Below are 21,855 nucleotides of genomic sequence, written 5' to 3' on the forward strand. Positions count from 1 at the left end.
TGGACATGGCACCACTCATCAGGCCACGTTGAGGTGGCGTCCCACATCCCACAACTAGAAGGACATGCAACTAAGATATACAACTGTGTACAGTGGGGGTTTGGGGAGATAAAAGGCAGAAAAAAATAAATAAAAAATAAAACGCAGAAAAGTGAGGCCATTTTTATAACAGAGCATGTGTGTTTACATATATATATATGTACAAGTATATGTAAGCACACATACACACATACACTTCATTTCTATAAGCATTCAAAAAGGTCTAAAAGAATACTTACCAATCTTAACAGTCATTACCTTTGGGTGCTGGACTTAAGGTGAGCATAAGGCTGCAAGTAACTTAAACTCTTTATAAGCTTAAGTACCCTAAACAACTTTTAAAAAATGAACAGGTAAATTTTTTCTTTTCTAACTTAAAAAGTCAGTAAGAACTTTTAAACTGCATTTAAGGACTGTGCTAAGAGTCCAGTATCGCTGGTTTGTTGCTTTAGTAATCAGGCTTCCAAACAGTCTTCCCCAGCATGCAGGTGCTTGAGCAAACACGGCACATGAGAGCATGTGCACAGACACACACAGTCACACACACACACACCCCTCCCCCACACTGGCAGTGGCACATATCCACCGATTAAGAGCCTACACTCTGCTGTCAGATGATCCTGGGTGTAGTTTCCAGCTCCACCATTTCGAGATTAAGAAATCTTGGGCAAGCCACTTAACATTTGAGTGATTCAGATTCCTCATCTCTAAAATGGGAGTAAACAATGCCTCTTTATAGTGTTGTTCTGAGGATTAATGAGAAAGGGTACTGTAAGCACTCACCACACTGCCTGACACAGAACAAAAAGACAAACATCTTCAGGAATCAGTGTGCAAAAACATGAGACCAAGTGGGTGGTGGGAAATCACTCCGTCTCATGAATCGTAGTACGTGTATTGCTGACAGAATTTTAGTCCTGTAAGGAACCTCATCTTTAATGGTTCCACACTTAACCTTCACACAAAAATAAATCCCAAGTAACTAAAAACTTCCATAGTATTCTATCTACAGGCACCATCAGGAAGGAGATTGAGTGTGGGCCTTGGGGTCAGACTATGTTTATAACACCAGCTCTGATATTCACCTGGTACGTGACTTAGGGCGAGGTGCTTAATCTCTCAGTCTCACTTGGGAGGCTAGAGTATATTAATATTTTTATTAATGTTATTGTGAAGATTAAACAAATAAGTGGAGGTATCCAGAGCACCCAGTATCTCGTAAAGAGTAGAAAAATAAGAACAATAATAGCTCTAACTAACTGACCATCTACTGTGGGCTAGGCATTCTTTCTTGTTCTTATACCAACTCTGAAAGAGAGGCATCATTATCCCCCTATTAAGAGTCAGGAAGCTGCATTTAAAGTCAGGACTTTGCATGACTAGCTTATAAGATTCCAATTCAGATCTGCCTGACTCCAAAGTCTTTCTACCTACTTTTTTCCCACGGCTCATTGTTTCTCTTCCTGTATCACCTTGGACAAATCCCAATTTCCTGTTCTGGTAACCTCTTCTTCTGAGGTAATATGACCAATTTGAGAATATGCAAGCTAGTGTCTGTGAACACTTTTAAAACTGAGAAGCGCTTTTGGAAACAAGGGATTTGTATCTACGGGCCCTGGGAATGCTTCAAAATACCTCTTCCACAGGGCTGCCACTGCTCGGAATTTCACTACCCAGCACTCAGTACCAGCTGTGAAAATATGCGTGAGAAGGAGTGCTATATTAAAGATACCTTAACGTATAAGGGAATCATCAGATCATCCTATTTCCTCTGGGGAGAGGTCTCAGGCAGTTGGCAGGCACTGGACACCTGAAGAGAGGGACAGGAAAACAGGAGCCCAGAGAAAAGAGGGGCCCTGAGAACTGACTCCAAGTCACAGTTTTGCCAAGGCAAATGGCTCCATCAATCAGTCCAAGAAGCCATGAGCAAAAAATCCCTCTCCTCCTCTTCCTCTCCTTTTTACTCAATTTATATTTATTCAGCAAACTTTTATTAAGCATTTACTATGAGCAAAACATTGTGGGAGGATACAGTTTTTGTCCTGAGGAAACTTACAATGTAGTGATGCTTAGTTGATTCAGTCATCTTAATATCCTTATTGATATATGGGTTTAATCTGTGTGTGTGCGTGCTTGTGTGTAGATGCATAATTACATACGTAGATTATTCACAGTTCAGTCATTTTCATAATCAATCACTCAACGGCTCTTCTGATTAAGATGACCATCTTACACCCCTCCCACAAAACCCAACATGGTGAAAGGCTGATTGCACCCTGAATACACACCTCAGTTTAATTTTTGTTTTATCGAATTAGCACACTGTCAGAATTTATAAAGTACTAGTTATGTAAAACTGCTCTTGAGGTAATTTTGTAGTAATTAAGTGTATAAGCGTAATTAAGAATTTCTCTGGATCTAATCATCAACTCCTAGCACTATACAAGCATTAATAACATCATGGCTTATACCAAGAATTATTCCTGATTATGACTACTGATGAGAACATGAGCTGATAACATCAGAATAATATGGCTCATTCTCCTCGTGACTATGTCACAACTTTCTCAGTGCAGACTGTTACACTGTTGATTTACAGCCAATCTCATTTGTCTTCCTGAGATTTCAAAGGGAAGTTGTGACACATAAGCAAGACAACTTCTAGACTTACTACTTTATTATTTCCCAACCTCCCAGATGCAGATGTGACTAAACTTCCTGTGGGAGGGGAGAATGTTTATTGTCTCTACAATTTGCCCTTAAAAAAATAACCTTTAAACATTTAACACTATAAACCCCCAGAAATGAGATCAGTCATGGTGGTGACCCATAGGACTCTTCTGGAAAGTACCATTGCACAATCACTGTAAGTAAACAGCCGACGACAGAGGAAGAAGTTAAACTTGTACCTGCCACCACATTCCGTTTAAATATTAATGCTCTGAAATTTTTTCATCTTGAAAGATGACTTGGCTGTTTGCTAGGACAAGCTATTTACAACATGTTTTGTTCTTGGAGGCCTGTTGGTGGCTGGAAACCTTTCGTTTCCCAATGCAGTCAATTTGAACTGGGCTGACAAGCTTACTGCTCCATACTGAGGCGGGAAAATGCCACCATTGTCTCGGAACTGACTGGTCTGCATCTTCAGGGCCTGCAGGCAGGGCACGCTTTAAATCATGAGAAAGACAGCTTATGAACCACAGGAGCCGGGACCAACAGAGAAGGCTCCCACTTCCCACTGCTGCTGCCTTGATATCAAATGGCCCAGGCTGGGGAGGCAGCTTCATGGTGTTTTCCTAATGAAATCTAATGACTGGATCATGGATGATGGAAATCTTTGCGTTGGCAACTGGCAACTCCAGAGAGGTGAAAATAAGAGCAAGCGCTCGTCAGTATAGAAACCTATGGGAATGGGGGAGAGGGGCATAAATGGGGCAGACCCCTCAGAAAAAGGCCTCCAGGCTTTACCATTGATTTCCAAGAGGCAATCAGTGTGAATGAATCTGGGAGATAGTTCCATTTCACAGATTAGAAAACTGTCCCAGAGAACGTTTGGCAGACCCTGCAGTGTGCCTATCCAATAAATATTATTAATAGAACCTCAATTTTGTTAAGCATGGCAATGCACTAAAATATCTGTCTTCCTAGACTCCCTCGCATGTGAGGGTAGCCATGTGACTCAGCTTGGGGTACACTTGTCCTTCACTCTTCCCCCTGTCCTCTGCCTGAAACTGGGACAAGATATGTAGAATATCAACATCCATATTGTGATCAGGAGGATGGAAGCCACCCATTAGAGATGGCAAAGCAGAAAGCTAGGAGGAGGCTGGCACACTGTTGGCTCCTTGGGGCTGCTCCTCCACCCACACTGTTTACTGTTAGACGTTTTGTCACATGAGAAGAGTGAACCTAAATAGTAGGCGTGCTAGTATAACACGATAAACAAATCCCGAAAAGTCTTGTGCTCTGTACAAATGTGTATTACAAATAAGAGGCTCTTTGGGAAAACTACGATTGGGACAGACCGCTCAAGATCTAGGAAACCTTCTTACTACAGCAGTAACAGAGTTATCAAGAGGGAATTTGGGCAGCCAGCTGTGTGTGGCTAGAGGCTCCTCAGTGGTTATCGAAAATGCACAAAACTGTCAACTGGAAACGCTGGCTTGCAGGAACTGAGACAACAGGTGATAGAAGCAGCACATAGGAAAGATTATGATCTGCCATTAGCTGAGGGCCGTGCAAGGCTGGGTGTACATTTCTCTGGGGTGGGAGTGTCTAGGGTTGCGCTCAATTCCAATTTTATTAAAAGAGAGATGAAAAGGCTCCTGCCTGTACAGCAGCTAGGCTGAGGGCTTTTTCATTTTCTTCTTCCTTTGCTATTCCAGTTCCTCTTGCCTAGGAAAGATTATATGTGAACAAACACAATTCCACATTATTCTGACATCATTCTCCTATTTACCAGTTGCATCTGAGTGAACTGGACTGTTCATTTAAGAGACTGTTGTTTGGGTGTTCTACACATGCAGTCCAATAGAATCCCAACAGTTAGGATGTAATGTTCCTACCTCTCCCATTCCATTCTCTAGACAACGCTGACTTTTCTAAAATACCAGGCTGGCTTCTTCACTCAGTAGCATTTCACCTAGCTTGGCCCCAAACCCCTTTATGATCTGGCCTTGCTGGTTCTCCAGTCTTCTCACCCTCTACTCCATGGCTTAAGCTGTACATCCCGGCCATACTAAAACTGCCTTTGGCTCTTCTCTCTAGGCACAAGCCACACCGTTATTTGTGTTCTTTCCTGGGCACTTTGCTTCCCCTTGCCTGGAATGCCTCTGCCCACTTGGCCTTCCCCATGAACTATTTATCTTCAAAACTCTATTCAAGAGTCACCTCCAGGGGGGCTGGCCCCGTGGCCGAGTGGTTAAGTTTGCGCGCTCCGCTGCAGGCGGCCCAGTGTTTCGTTGGTTCGAATCCTGGGCGCGGACATGGCACTGCTCGTCAGACCACGCTGAGGCAGCGTCCCACATGCCACAACTAGAGGAACCCACAACGAAGAATACACAACTATGTACCGGGGGGCTTTGGGGAGAAAAAGGAAAAAATAAAATCTTTAAAAAAAAAAAAAAAAAAAAAAGAGTCACCTCCAGGTACCCTTCTCTGACACCTTATTCCTCTGAATAAACTGGGTGATTCTGATACCTTCTATTATTGCATGTTTCACAGTGCATTGATTAAATGTTTGCCTGGCACATAGTGCGTGACCAGTAAACATTTGCTGAATTGAACTTGGCCTCTCCTTGATGTGTCCAGAAGTAGGAAGGTTGTGAAAATGCTGTTCTAGGAATTCCCATGGCATTCTAACAGCCTGGAGTAAATAGGGCATTTCAAAAGAAATTATCCATTGGTACCATAACAAAATGTACAAATATCAACTCTCAGGCAACTAATCCAGGCAAAATTCTGAAGCTTGCCTGGGCAAGAGAATGGCCCTAAAGAGAAAGAAAAGACCGAAGAACAAGCCTACATGACTGGAAAGAGCTGCCCTTATGTTTACAGCCAAAATAAAAGACTAAAATGTACTGAGAAGTTGCCTTGGAGATGCCACCCAAACAGAATAAATGCTAAACTTGTAAATGCTATCAACATTGCAACATTAAAAGAAATGACACCTTATCCACCTTACTAATGAAGGCAGTATGAATGCATGAAGCAGATGCAGAATCAACAAAATTGAGCTCTCGTCCTGGGGTCATTCACTAGGTGAGGGAACTTTAAAAAGCAGTTCTATTAATCTTTTCAAAGAATGCCTTTTACAAAACATTTATTAATAAAAATATACATTGAGCACACAACGTCTGAGTTCTGCATCAATTAGTATGGCATGAACAAAACTCAATGGTCCTCATTTTCTTTCTGTAAGACCAAGGTTCCTCTGAGTTCTAACCTTTCATGATGTAATACTCATATCACGGTATTGCATGATACTATGTAATGCAACAGTATTTACAGGCAAAATATTTCCCATGGAAAGATATAAATGCATATTTATTTTGGTGTGTCTTGGACTTAGAAACATGTAGATTAAGAATGTGGCTTGGAAATGTGGACCTCTTGTTAAAGATGCCTGTGTACTTTGCCAAGGCAGCAATGCCTAGACATTTTATATTCTTCTATGTCTCAGTTCCCATCTCTAAAAATACAGTCATGACATTTTTCTCTGACCTCTACCCGGGAGTACAGAGAGGAAGGGGGTGATGACGCTCATTAAAGCCATGAACTTCTTGAAAGAGAGAACAAACACTGACTCTAGCTATCGTGTTAGCAACCCTGACACTACTTGGGGCTTTAAAAGTCTAGTTTTATTAGGGGATGAAGATCCCTGTCACCAAGATGCTGTATAATGCCACCCAGCAAACTAGTCCAGCCAAAGCTGAAAGGCATGGCCAATAACTGCAACTCATTTAGAAGGTCTTGAACGCTTCTCACTCCTAGCACTGTATCACCTACTTGAAAAATGTTAGATCAATTTGGTCCTTATCCTAAGGAGCAGTTGATGAGAAATGCTTGTGCCTAGAAAGTTCTGGAAAAACATTTTCAGAAAAATGCATGGAGGAGGGCTCTGCAAGGCTGCATCTGGATCCCTACCCCTTAACTCCTATCAGTGGCCCAGTGGCTAATGCATGGACACTCCCTTTGCAAGCTTATCACAGCAGCTACTTGCCCATCTTCTGGGAGAAAGCATGATTTCTCAATTTGTATAACTATACCCTGATCTCTTCCAGAAAGGCTTGTCATATGCATTTATTTTTAGGGCTGCGATTAGCAGTTTCTCATTGGCCATGGAATTTTTAACAATTACAAAGTGAAAGTTAGAAAAAAAACTAACAATCTCAAGTTGACAATATATTCATTATTTCAGTAAAAAAGAGAAATGTGGGAAAAGACTCTTTTGCCAAGAGGTAGGGCAAAATGGTAAGGTAGATCCCATTTTCTGTGTCCTCTAGTTTCCCTATCATTTGTTTAATGAGAGAGTGCCAATCACCTATTCAGTAAATATTTACTAAATGCCTACTTTGTACCAAGTATTCTGGTTGCCCTGGGGCTACAAACATTATTCCTATTCTCAAAGAGTTTGATAAAGAAAAGAAAGGGAGTAGAAGGAAGAGCATTAAATTAATTAAGCTCCTACTCTGCCAGATGCTTTTCTTGTCAAATCCTCATGATGACTGATGAGAGAAGGTAGGTAAGACTCTCCTCATCTAATGAATGTGAATCCAGGTTCAATAATTTGTCCAGAGTCACACAGTTGAGTAGACTGGTGTTTCCATTAAAATTGGTCTAATTCCAAAATCTCTTTTAAAATTTCTTTTGAAAGCAGAAAAAAGAGGAAAGGAATCACCCATTATTCTACCACTGTGATTAAAAAAACTGTTAATGTTTTGGAGAATTTCCTTCCAATTTTTCCTCTACACATAGGTTAATTTTTGAATTTTTAAAATGTGTTTCACAGTTGTAATCAAAGCATGTTATGCTGCATTTCATTGGAACTATGACACCACTGACTGTGAAATGCTCCATTATTCTATACAATGAAGAAAGAAAAATCATTGCCAATTATGTGATGCCACTGACGGACATATGGTCAGCTTTCAGTGATGTTGAAGTGAAGGTAAAAATCATGTATCTTAGGATCAAGGACCTATTCTGTATTCCACAAAGCCCACACTTACGTTGTCCACCACCTGCCTGCAGGTGAGGGCGGCTTCACAGCACAGGCAACTTGGATCTCCTCCATATTAGACAAGCTCCTTATCTGGACTGGGAGGCCCCCCTCAGACGGGAGCATGCTGTTTGTTTTTCTCACATAAGCATTGCTTTCACATAGTAGGCACTCAAGAAATATTTCTTGGTTGAATAAATATATAACTAAAGCTTGAGAAGAAATTTACCAACAGAAGAAGGTAAAAATTACCACAGACCCAAAGAATGGTGGAAGCCCAAGTTTAGTTGGGGACAGAAGGTTTGTATGACTACACTCAGGGAATGGGGAGAAGAGATGGATGGAATTTTGAGCCAGAGCCAGTGGCTCTGGGCTTTTCAGGGTCTTTCCCTTCCTCCCTACAGCTGCCACTGTCTCCACATTGTCTCCTCTTTGGCTGTCCAGACCCATACTTTGATGTTCTTATCCAAGCCTAACTCCATAGTGCTGCTTGATTCTTCCATCTCAGGAAGTTATTCATACTCAGCTGGAATACTGATTTAGATTTCTTTGGGGATACCATCCATTAATTTCAAGTAATAACTCACATGGAGCAAATTCAGGAATCAGCAAGAGGCAGATGGAGGAGAATCATAGCTTTCAGAAGGAGCTAAAACACTCAAACTAAATGGACAATATCCCTTCTACTTACATAGAAGTTCTCACTGCCCCCAAGAAGTAAAAGGCCATGTGTAGTTTGAGTCTATATGATTTGGCAATTTGACTTTCTTTGGATGTTCACTAACATATCTGCCCAGGTCAGCAAAATGAGTTTAAATAAAGAAAATAAATTAAGCCAGACTTAGTTGTCCATGCATATTCTGAGTTAAACACAAGATTTGCATCATGATTTCTCTTGTCTCCCTCCCTCCTTTTCTTCCTCCACGCACCTAACAAATATCTATGTGTCTTTACAACATGTGAAGAACTGTGCTAAGTTCTCTAAGGGAAATGACAACGGGCCAGAAAATTCTGACCTCAGAAAGAAGTTTACACATTAATATTAAAGACAAGTTTTACTTATGGAGAAGTACATTACAAGGTAGAGAGAGCATAAGTACTATCAAAGAGATACAGGTGATGTGCAATCAGAGTTTAGAGGTAGGGGATCAGGAAAGGCTTCAGAGAGGACATGTCATTTCACTTGGGCCTTGAAGGATGGAGAGTATCTGGGCATATGGGAATGGGGGCAAAGACCTATGAGAGGAAAGGTATGCATGGGCAAAAGAATTCCCGTTATTCTCTTCCATATGACTGTTCACCGTTTAGGAAACAAGATGCTGTTGCTAGGGCCTGTCCATGAGCTGTCCTGGGTCAATGAATGGATCATCACCTTAGGCTGACCACTTTGGAGTGTCACAAGTCGTAGCATCTTAGAGTCAAAGCCAAGAAAACACTGTAAGATTTCCTGCTGATTAAGTGTGAAATTTTAGAGCAAAGTCATAAAAGCCAAATAATGGTGTATAACAGAACATTTGAAATCCACAACTGGTAACTAAGACTCTTGATTAAAAGCAACAGCACAACATCACTTTTTAAAACTCAAGGGACTGACAGCTCCTCACTCACCATGGACATGGATTCCATTTGGTTGAAATGAAGAGTTTGTTTCTGGCTGATAAGACTTCAGGTGTGATCCTGACGGCTGCTGGGTATGGGGAGGCTGTGTTCTCTGCATTATTGAAGAAGGAGCTGGAACTCTCCGGGGGCTGATGTGGTGAGGAGATGGAGCAGAAGGTGCAAACCTGAGAAAACAATTATAAAAGGCAACATGAAGGAGAAAAAACAGCAGGAGCAAAGACAAACTCTGCAAAGCCCAGTTCTAATTTCCCATTCTGGCTATATAGGAGTATGACCAAAGCTCTTTTAAGAAAAATCTTTAAGACTTTTTTCTCCCATTTTTAACCACTGACTTCTCAATTGAGATATTGAGGGAATAAAAGAGATCAACAAAGGGGAAATCTAGTCACAGTTTGGATTTGTCAAGCTTCTTAAAATGCGTTTTAAATACTCTGGGTTTAGTGAAATTCAAAGCACATCTTTTTCCAGACCCCTTTTCTGCTAATTTTTAAATCTGTTTGCATTTTAGGGGAAATTTGATCCGTATGTTTCTGATTCATTTACACTTAGCTCATAAACATTTTGTTCTGTAAGACATATCTGAGGTCCAAGAAGTGTTACAAGTCTTTATTATAAGCCTCTCTAATCCTATTCTTTTTAAACAATACATTTTCTTTTGCCAAGAATAAATTAACTTAAACCTCAAAGGTCAAGTGTGGTTTGAAACCCAGAACCCAAGAGATCTGCGTGGATTCTGTGCTTGGCAAAGAACACTGCCCAGGGTGTAACAGGAATACGATGTGGGACATCTTTTGCAGTCACATGTGCCAATCACAATAACACTTTCGGTAGTTTCTGAAGGGGGACATACAGGTGTTTAAATAAGGTGACACCGTCAACTAACCAGAGATATAAGATAGATAACTGTCCACTGATCTCCTAATTCTAAGGGAAAATTGTTAGGATCTGACTCACTAGGTTTAAAAAAACAATTTATAATTTCTAACATTGAAGGGAAAGTGTACTTGTGAGAAAAAGGCTAAAGTTCAGCAATGTCCATAGGCTTCGTAGTGATACTTGATTTGCCAGTTTAGTAGAGGGCTGGCACAAACGTGGTTGAGAAAGGAGTAGAGACTCTATCAATGCAGTGAATGAAGCAGCAAAATAATTCGGGGGACAAATGTCTTAGTAATGAATTGTTTAGTTTCCCCAAAAAGGCCCAGTAAGTTGAAAACTTTCAATTGCTTGTTCTTATACCATTTAGGAAGACAGGCTTTATCTTACACTAATGTGTAGAAGCCACTATCTGTTTATACCACTCACTTCACAGGAACAAGCCACTTCACTTTGCTGTGCTTTGTGTAGGCCCATAGACGGCACAAAGGGAGGATGAACCAGTCAAGTTTATAAAGTAATTCACAATGCTCTGACTCAGAATATTTAATAAGACAGAGCTTCTACACCGGTATTGCAGCAGTAAGAAACCACGGGATGAAATCCCATGCTCTTTGTGCTTTCCCCTTACTGATGTATGGTGAGGCTGTGTAAGAGGGTGAGGTAGGAACCAAGAAGGAAGGATTTGGACTAGTTAACCCCTGGAGAAGAGGAGTCAGAGGAGGCTTAAACAATCTTGCTGGGTTAAGATGTCTGCTTAATCAATAATTTACATTCTCACTCTGTTGAAAGAGAATAGTAACTGTGTGTCCTGTGCTGGGTAAATATACATTTTCCAAGTATATCATCTTAATTGGAATTAGCCTGAAAAGACGTGCTGAATGTCCTTGAGAGAAAACACAACGAAGGAATCCTGGCACTGCCCTGAGAACATCCAGTAAAAACTCATATGCCAGGATTCCTCATATGGAGGCTATTTTCTTGGGGAACATGTCCTTAATGTGTCTCGCAAGCTGCTCTGAGGTTGCGGGAAAGGGATGAGGAACTATGGGATCACAGACCTTAGGGCTACCAGGAGTCCACTCTACTACTCAACGCCGAAATCCTGTCGGCAGGAGACCCCCAGGGAGGGAGGATTTGAATTGTAAGGCAGCCTATGTTACTGCTAAGTAGCCATCACTGGCATCACAATTCTGTTTTTTGGGCAAAGCAGTAGGATCCTTTGACTGGCTTCCTAATTCTATTTCTTCATTTGGGAAAAAAGGATGTAACATGCTCTAGATGGTTTTCCTGCCTTTTCTTCTGGTATTTCTGCCATCTTTCCTTTCTATTGGGGACTAATGGGGCAGAGTTGTGTGGAATGGGGCATGTTGTAGTATTTAGAAGTATGACATCATTGGCTTGACAGAGGAGAACCATTTTGTTTCACAATTCCCCACTCCCACAGCACAGCAAGTCTGCCTCATAAACAAGGATTTGATTAACAAAGAGTAGAAAAGGTGGATGGGGGAGGGGAAGGACGCAAAGATTATAATATAAAACCTTATTTTTTATAATTTGGGAGGATATGGCTATGGAGTGAATTATGGTCACTACCTACAAAAAAGGGGAAGAATTCAACCAACTAAAAGAATAGAAATCATTTGAGCATTTTAGGAGTCATCTGGAATATACATTCTATATAATAGACTCTACAATCTATATATACATTATATCTCCACACATAAATTATTTATCTATGTATCTACCTATCTAGAGAGTCTACATAATTGCACGCTAATTACAAATCATTTTTATCTATTCATTCACGCATTCAAACCCTGGCCATGCTCTCTTGACTACCATGTATTACTTAATGTAACAGCAATGTTGAACAACGAAAAAAAATGTGGTATGATACACACCAAGGTTTTAGCATTACTTATCTCAGAAATCTGAGGTGAATGATATAATGCCTCCTAAAGCCTTCAATAATGCCTACTCTACATTTTGCTTTTTGCTAATTCACACTGGATTTTTCTCCATGTTATTCAAATAAATGACATTATATGGTATAAAGTAAATATAATTTCAAAATATAGCATATCACCCCATATAAAGTATTAATAAAAATTTAAATATGAATTATTCTACGTGAAATAAATGTACACCTAAAGTGCTCTTTGATTTGGAAAGAAGAGAATTAGTACATAAATTGTAACTTTTACATGTATAGAGAAAAGATCAAAAGTGACAAGATGTGATCTTGATTATCCAGACAACTGCTAGGAACGAGTAAATAAATAAGAATTCAGCACTAAAAGGTCCAGCGTAAGAAGTGAGTGTATAAGTGTGATTTTCAAGGACAGCACATAGAATTAATTTCATACTGCCTAGAAACATTACACGGTATTTTATCAAAAAATCTCTCACATTCTCACTGTTAATTGAAACAATTTTTATAAACTTGGTTACTTGTTAACCTGCTCATAGTAGACTAGAAATAGCAAATTAAATTCAGGGGTGAGGGGGCAAGAGAGGAGTGGAGAAGGTGGAAGAGAGTCCTACCGTCAGAGGCAAGGCCCTGGGAGCATCTGAAAACAATCACTGACCACTCACAGCAAGAGGGATGCCAGAATGTTATTTAAAAAGCCAAAAGGACTCAAGAAATTTGAGTAGTTTGCAGCCATTTACTACAGAAGCAAGTAAACAAACAAAAAAGATGCACACTTAAACAGAAGCTCACTAAGCAAAATGAAAAACATTCTTATTGTTGAAGGTGGGGGGCGGTCAGAACCCCATCATCTTAGTGTCCTCACCTATTTTCCAACCTTCTTTCTTTAACATGCACACCAAAATAAATATGATCTGAATATGCTGCCCAAAACAGTTAAAGAGATTTCTTTTTAATCCAAAGAAGGTGAATTAAAAATTTTTGAAGCTAAAATAAATACACAAAAAATTTTGATGCTGAGTATAAATTGCAGTGATTTACAATTTTTCTCCTGTGGAATATCTCATTCCCCCATTACGTCAGGACAAGATGACATCACTTTAATTTACTCTGAGTTACAGCAGTGCCCAAGAGCCAGAAGAGAGAACTTCCAAAATCTTTTCTAGGACCAACCGTGTCCCCCAGCTGCTGATCTGCAGTTGACATTTCACAGATTTCATTTGGCATAGCTTACCAGTCTCTTCTTTGGCCTTTTATACTTCTTTGAAACAATAGAAGATTGTTATGTAAATATGCACACAACAGACTAGAATTAAAAGAAAAAAAAAATGACTGCTTACCAGAAACAGATCACACAAAAGCAAACAGAGAATTGAGTCAACCATTTCCATTCATTCAGTAGAAGAGTTTATATAACCTTAGCATGAGCCATGGTTCAATGGTTTGCCCAAAAAAAAAAAGGAGGGAAATAGGTTTTAAAGGGCTCATAAAAGATGTTCTGGGAAAAAAAAACTTAAAAAGGTTTCTGCAAATATTTATCTATACACACCTTAGAAAATGTCTGATTATTTGAAAGTATTTACTTGGTTACGCTCCTTCCCTTCTGTGGCCTACTCCCACCCTCTGTTCACACTGAGCTTCCCAACCTTACAGTGAGGTGGGCCGGAAGCAAAGAGGACATCTTTCCTGTAAACGCAGTACTCAATCTTCGAATGTTTCATAGAACAGCAGGCCCCAATTGAGACGTAGAATTGGTGAGGTTCATGAGCAGAAAAACTGCAAATGGCAGGAAAAGCAGATGGATGTCGTAGAAAACAGATGGACTAGAAGTCAGACCCACCTGGGCTTGGATTCTGGCTCCGTCTCTACTAGCTGGGTAATCTTGAATAAATTCTCTGACTTCTCTCAGCCTCAATTTCAAGTGTAAAATAAAGATAATCTTGACTCTAACTAGGCATTGTAAAATCTGAGAAAAGATATTTATTCATTCAAGAGATATTTATTGAGCACTGACCAAGTGTGTCGCACTGTTCTAAGCATTGGGTTAGAGCAACACGACATATACCCCTGTCTTTGTGGAAGCTATATTTTAGTGAGGGGAGGCAGGCAATGAACAAATTTAAGTAAGCAAATTATGTATTGGGCCAGAGAAAATGAGTACTAAAGGAGAAAAATAAGGTGTGGAGGTGGAATATGAACAACTTTAAATTGGGAAGTCACAGATATCAAAGGACTTTAGACAATGAATATCTGATACCTTTTGATAATGATTACATGTTTATGGAATGATTGCTACAAATAGAATGTACATTTAAGGTAATCCTGACATTTACATGTACCCAGTGCTTGAGAACTATATAAGATTGTGGTTTGAGCACTGCATTAGAACATCTTAAATAAAAGAATAAATAAAATAAAATAAAAAGTAAATAAAATAAAAAATATTAGGACTCTTTTCTCCCTAGACTATTCAGATATGGAAACTAAAGCTCAAAGAAAGTGAGGCATTTACTCAACTGGCTAATTTTCTGGTTCTGCCCAATTCACTTTGGTGAACTTGCTCAATTCTGAGCTGGGGTTCTTCACGCCCAAGCTGTGCTTATACCTTTAGTCTTTGCAATTGGATAACTCCTTTCAGGTAGCACTTTTCCCCTGTCTATAAGTCCAAAGTATTTCCATGTCAACTTACAATTGTGCTTCTTCAAACAAAATTTACTAATAGACTGTGTTGCAAGTCAAGTACATGTCATAAATATGTCTTACTTTCTTCACTCCTGTTGTATACACAAGCAGTTCTAGCAAGCAATGTGGGATTCCATGTTTTAGCACTGCTTTGGTGGTTAACACTTTGAAAAGAAGTGTTTACATGATCAACTAGATTAAATGTTGGTTGATATGTGCTTTCGATAGTCCCCCCCTCCCCCCAACCTTCCACAGGGGTTGCAGACCTCCCAAAGAAGGAAGAATGCACCGCAACAGCTTGTTTCATTGTATTCACATGAAAAATATTATTGATTTGCTGCCAGGGAGTAGAAATAATGGATACAAACTGGTCTATGGTGGATTTAGGGAGGTCTTTTCTATTCCCCCAAAGAATTGTGGGGTATCATCTGTGGTGGTTTTAAAATTCATCTGTGAAAACTAATCAATGAAAAATGGCTTTAGCAGTTGGCCGACTGCAGAAGGGGAAAAAAGGAATCCTTTTCAAAACCTAAAAAGAAAAGCAGTTTTAAGGATTTCACATCTGATTTAACATCTAAAAAAACCCCCCAATGATAATACCCCACTTTGTATAGCCAGACAGCGCTCCATTTTAGTAGACTTTAGTGGTCTTTATAACGATTTATGAATCACTTCATGAATTCCTGGCTGACTCATCTGGGTGACTATAGTATCTACTTATACTTCCCTTCTGTCTCACAAAAGAGACACTTGGATTCAGTTCAATCCAGATTTGTCCCCGAATGAATCACAGCACGTTACTGGGGGAACTGCAAATTGAATTCTGCTTCAGAGACAATCAAGACCAGCTTTCAGTAACGAAGAAACAGCCGCTGGGAAGTGTGGGTAATTGCAACACTGTCCATCTGGGCAGGACCAAAGCAGGCCAAGAGCTGTATGTCCATCTGAGGACTCTGTTCCAAACTAGCCAAAGAGCTGAATCCATACCCTAGAAGGGCATAGTGTTTCTTTCTCCTTATGAGAGGCTGGGTCAATATTAACTGCAAATGATTTATCAAGTTGGACAAGACTAAGACTCAAAAATGACTGCCCGAGCCTCCACAGAGCACGAGAAAATGAGGGCTGTGAAGTTGGCTGTAGGTGAACTGATCACCAGGCTTTTTAAAAAAGACTCATATATGTAAGTGAGTGTTCGAGGGAAATAGAAAGGAAAGAGTGTTCTGCAGTTTATCCACTTGGGTATAGGGAGCCAGCAGTAAGTCAAGAAAACAAAGTAATCAATGCCCAAAGCAGAGAAGTATATTTTTTTCTGGTAAAGACTGAAATAGGGCCCAGCGCATCACAATATTTCCCCCCTGTGGAAAGGAAATGGGAGGAGGAGAGGACATCCAGGGTTTGTTAGAGAAATAAATTATGCAGGACACATTTAACCAAGAGCTGGAGTTTTTTGGGAAATCTTGACTGCAGAATTGGCTGTGACTCAGTTGTTTGTCTATTTCAGAATCTGACGTGATGGGGAGAGAGAAGAAAAGTCTGATTCTGCCAAATCCTCTTTACAAAAAAGCCCCAACCAGAAGAAAATTTATCCAGAGTGGTCTTAGACATTTGATGTCAAAAATTCTGCCACGGAAAAAAAAATTCTGCAATGATGTCATCCCTTGGGCAGCTCTGAATTGGTCAAAGCAAGGGGATTAATTTGTCCTGTGGCAAAGGGAAGACTCTTTCTCTTGTTCAGCCTGGAGTCAGGCATAGAGTTCAGCCTGCTTTGCAATGGAATGCGTTAGATGGAAAAAAAAACAACAAAAAACATTCAGAAGAGAATGTAATGAGAATGCCAGAGAGGAGAAATGGGAAAAAAGTGTTATTTTGTCTAAACATGAGAAAGGGACGAATAGGTAGATAAAAAGTAGCCTATTCCATACCTTTCTTATGCTCTCAAACTACAAACAAGAGTGTCTTGAAAACATCAGAAGAACTTTTAGAACTAACTTCAAATGCAGTACCCCTGCCAAGTATGGCCATTTGCCTTTGAAATCCACTGCCAAATGAGACCTCAGAAGTCAATACAATCCATAAATTTGAAAAGAAATTAGCTGGGTAGTGGTTTGGTCAGTAATAACATGTGCTGTTTACATATGTATTTGTTTTTTCATCTATAAGATGTCAGGTTGCTATCACAGTAACCACAAAGGAATTTTCTGCATCTTCTCTTGAAGATAAGACTCAGCATTTAGCTAGAGAAATAAATGGAGGAAATAGTATATATTAAAAAATTCTCAATTAGAGAAGGGTTCTTGGCTCTTATTGAAGGAAAGAGCATCAAATCCTTGGATGATTGCTACCATTTTGTATCTCTAGCACCTCATCCAGTACTATGCAAAGATAAGTATTTAATAAATGTTGGTCATTGCTGTTGAAGAACTACTCTGTTGAACAGACTACTGGTTCCATAGACTTAGCTCTCAACTCAGTGCCAATTCTTGTGTCCAGGTAGATGGTACCTTTGTCCAATTGGTACAAATGTCCCGTTGGATATTATATTTGCCCAGAGATCACAGTTTCTGTTTCTGGAGGGAGAACATCCTACTCAAGAGGATGATGCCAATAATTTATTCTGAGGAAGATGAGTAAAACAAAGAAAAGTCTTTTTCCTTGAACTAAACAGAAAAGCAATCAAAGACTATTTCTCAGAAAAGGAAGCGGGGCTGGGCCACTGGCGCAGCGATTAAGTGCACATGTTCCGCTTCTTGGTGGCCCAGGGCTTGCCGGTTTGGATCCCAGGTGCGGACATGGCACTGCTTGGCAAAAGCCATGCTGTGGTAGGTGTCCTACGTATAAAGTAGAGAAAGATGGGCACGCATGTTAGCTCAGGGCCAGTCTTCCTCAGCAAAAAGAGGAGGATTAGCAGTAGTCAGCTCAGGGCTAATCTTCCTAAAAAAAGAAAAAAAGAAAAGGAAGCAAAAAGACTAATCCAAAGAACTTTGTCTCTTGGTTTCTGTTCACTTCAACAGTCTCTTCACCACTCATAAACAGACAGTTCTTCACTTGCAAAAAGATAGACAGTCTCTTAGCAGCCAATTCCCCCAACTGTCCCCACCTGAGAGGGGAAAAGATGAACTTTATTTCCAGATCACATTGTTAAAATTAAGCAGAGGCTTTCCTTTGAATAGCCTTTTCTAAGTCAGAGACGAGACATCGTAGTACGCGGATATCTTGACTCTGGGTAGGACAGCTTGTGGCCTTTCACTTTGGGAATTCTGGCTCCACATGACTTGCTGTTTCAGAGAAAGCATATGAAAAGAACACATCGGCACATCTGAATAATACAATGGCTTAGTTTGAACTTCATCTTGCTTCATACTAACGCACTAAAGTAGGGGTTGTAAGAAAAGGAATTCTATTTCACCTCAAACCTTCCTTGTTACTGCCATGACTCACTTTCCTGACTGAAAATCCAAGGGGACTAAAAAAACATCATCTTGGGCTTCACATGAGGTAGATTTGTTTGGAATGTGGGAATGAAATAAAGATGGTTGATTTGGCATGGAGAGGTGAAGCAACTTCATTGGTCCTTAAAAGATAGAGTTCTTTTCACAGACATTCTAAGAGTTCGTTTGTGATGTGTGCTGTAATTAATCGAAAATGAAGAACCAGTGCATTTCAAAACTAAAAATACACGGAAAACAATTTGATTTGAACAAACGTTTGAACCACATAAGTCAAGCCGTTGTGTGGTAGAGTGCCGCACGTATGCTCACATGGGCGTCTCTTGCTTTGCCATGAAGTGACCCAGAGGAGAAAGCAGAGATGGGAGAGCAACAGTCATCTGCTCAGGGAATTATTTCTGGGAAAGGTAACAACAAAGACATCATAGAGAATTTCCTCCTTCCATTTACATCCATTCATTCCACACAGTTTCTTAGGTGCTCCCTCTCAGCACTGAGGGGTAAGGGTTGTGAACAAGGTAGTTGTAAGCATGACATAGTCTCTGCTCTCAGGGAGCTCCCATTTTAATGGAATGTAAGCAAATCAGTAAACAGTGTAATTTCAGGGAGTGGTAAACCTATGAATAAAAACAGAGCAGAGTTAAGGAACACAATGAGGTTGGAGACGGGAAGTTTTAGACAGAGTGGTCAAGAAAGGCCTTTCTGAGGAGGTAAAATTTGAGCAGACCAGAAATGAAGACATAAGTCATGTAAGGTTCTGGTAAAAGTACCTTTCAGGTTTCAGAAACAGCAAGTACAAAGGCCCTGAGGCAAGATGAGTTGGTGTTTCCCAGGAACAGGAAGAAGGCCAGTGTGGCTGGAACAGATTAAGCAGGAGGAGTAACGCTAGATGGATTTGACTAAGGCCAGCCCAGAGACGGCCACGTAGACTACAAAAAGAAGTTTGGACTTTATTTCAAGTATGATGGGGAGAGGGATATGAGCAGGAAAGAGAGATGATTTGACTTACGTTTTAAAGAGCAGCCCTTGTGGTGTAGCGCAAAGGCCACGTGTGCCCTGGTGGGGTAACAGTGGAAGGCTGTGGGTAGCTAACTGGATGGGAGGAGGCCAGTTAGGTGGCTGTGGGAGTTGAGACAGGAGGAGACGGTGGTGAACCAGGGCTGGAGGAGTGGAGCTGACTAGGCTTAAACTGTATCTTGAAGGTAGAGCTAATAGCATTTACAGATTAATTAGGGGTGAGAGTGTTTGCGAAAACGGAGGAGTCAAAATAGACTACTAGGCTTTTCAGGTTTTTAATACTAAATTGGAGATAGCCATGTAGACTTGACTCGTGATTTTCCTCCATTATCAAGACACATACTGGATTCTGAAAATTATGCTCATAAAAGTTTTATGGACCATATGGACACTTAAATTAGAGATAGATCAGAGAAGACCGTTCAGCAATGTTTTTGTTGTTGTTTTATTTTTTTTATTCAGTAGAGCCATTCACAATCACCAGGTAGGTAAAAAGAAATTATCCACTATCCTCAATTTCCCTCTAAGTGTGACTACTAGGAGTAAATCAGGGTGGCATATTTAAGAAGCTATTAGTAAGGTGAATATTTCTATGAGAAAAAAGTTCATTCCAAAGGCCAATCACCCAACTGATACTTCCCATAGAGTATGAAGCATGAGGCTGTGGTCATGTTATCAACATTTCAGAAATGTAAAGCCTGGTGGGCCTTTCTTCTCTGGAATACACATTGAGAAGTACCAGGAATTTTCCACCAATTTAAAGAAAACAAAATAGAGAAAGGACTCCAACCTTTTCCAATATAAGACCCAAAGCTCTAATCTTCATTTTCCAGGCTAGGATATTGGAATTTTCTGCCTCTTTACTTCTCACAATATTGACGCCAGGAACAACTTTCATTACATTCAGTGATTCTCAAGTAGGATATGTATGTGTGTGCACATTTGCGTCTTAGGGGGTGGATTTTGGACCCTGTCCCTCTTAATCTTGAATATCTGTGGAAGTTCCTTTTCTAGAAGGAAATTGACCCCTATATGAGATGCTAAATGAGGATAACTGTCTTCTGAATAGAAAGTGCTGTAGACCAAAGTAAAAGAATGATGCTCATGATCACGTGACATTAGGTGAGCATAATATTGATAGACTACAACAGATGATGATGTAGATGCCAACATGCAGGCTGATAAAAATAGCTATTTGAGGCTTATATTTGTTTTTCGACTATGGCTTTTCTCAACTACTTCAGTGATGAAGATTGATGGGCTTATTTTTGCCAGTGTTTGTTTGTTGCCCTATGAATTAGGTATCTTTCCATACAAGTGGGAAAGTGTCCGTAATACATGCCAGGGAGCCTCTCGGAGCAGCGCTCACTGGGTAAACTGCAACTAAGTTATGACACTCAGCAATGTGGATGCCTTTGAGTCTTCTCTGATATAGAGGGACAAGTGGGGCTCAGGTACTGCTGATATTAGAGCTCTAACTTTCAGATGTCCATCACTTTGTCTCTAACATGGAGGTCTTTTATTTTATATATTTTTTTGTCACTCAGTGACTCTTCAAAACCCTAGTACGTCATGACTACATAAAATACAGATTTGGAATTGCAAGTGACAAAACTATCTTTTCAAATAGTATTAAAAAGAAAAGTAACGTAAAACCCACTGTGCTGCTTTGTCAGGCTATGATAGACAAAGAGCAGCCCTTGTCTGCTTGAGGACCAGATGACCCATTTGTTCATTCTTTGTCATTTCTTCTTCTTTTGGGCACAGAAGATGTTCTGAACTCTTGCTGGGTGGATGACAGGATAGAGAGGCATCTGGAATGTATGCCAGAGTCACCAGGGAACATTTATAGGCCAAATAAACAAATTCTTGTCTTCAAGGAAAAGCCCAAACTCCTCAAGGTAGTTCATAAGGCTCCTCCCGCATTTATACATGAAGCTCCACCCTCGCTCACGCTCTCTCCTCTTAGCTTTTGCACACACCCATGTCGCCTGTTTGGGTTGTACACACCTTCAGCTTTCAGGGAGACATTTCTTCTTCTATTCCTCTCTCCCCAGTTTTGCTTTAGGTGCTCTTTCTGTGTGACTCCACAGCCCCTGTGGCACCCTTTCAGAACATCCTAAGTTATGACTGCCTATTGACCTGGTTGTCTCTCAATAGACTAGACACTTGAGAGAGGGCAGGGTCCTGTCAGGCTTGTTGACCTCAGCGTCTACCATATTGCCTCGTACACAAATAACAGCTGAGTGAATGATTCAATAATGAATGAACCCCAATGCTAGAACAGATTCTGAACAACTTGAATATTTTATCGATGCTTACGATTTTAGCCATTATTGTACATATACTGAGATAAAGAAGAGAGAGGAAAGATTATGTGGAGTGTGTATATGTGCGTGTATGTGTGTAAGGTTGTGAAAAAGCTGAGTAAGTGAAGACATCAATGTCCCTGTCTGTTCAGAAAGTCCTGGGGCGGGAAGGACAGCAAAGCAGTGAGCCTAGTTTTGAGCTGTTCAGATACTACA

The 21,855-nt window shown here is 40.3% G+C and overlaps 1 protein-coding gene across 3 annotated transcripts in view; it reads right to left on the reverse strand.

Moving 5' to 3' along the window:
* Positions 1–21,855, reverse strand: part of GLIS3 (GLIS family zinc finger 3) — a 446,998-nt gene that overhangs the window by 19,850 nt on the left and 405,293 nt on the right. For all 3 annotated transcript variants that reach the window (XM_008543931.2, XM_008543923.2, XM_070589983.1), the window contains one exon: positions 9,368–9,543. In XM_008543931.2, the coding sequence (XP_008542153.1) occupies positions 9,368–9,543 (176 nt within the window). The remainder of the gene's footprint in view (positions 1–9,367; positions 9,544–21,855) is intronic.

This window comes from Equus przewalskii, chromosome 22 (genome assembly GCF_037783145.1).
Source record: "Equus przewalskii isolate Varuska chromosome 22, EquPr2, whole genome shotgun sequence".
NCBI lineage: Eukaryota > Metazoa > Chordata > Mammalia > Perissodactyla > Equidae > Equus > Equus przewalskii.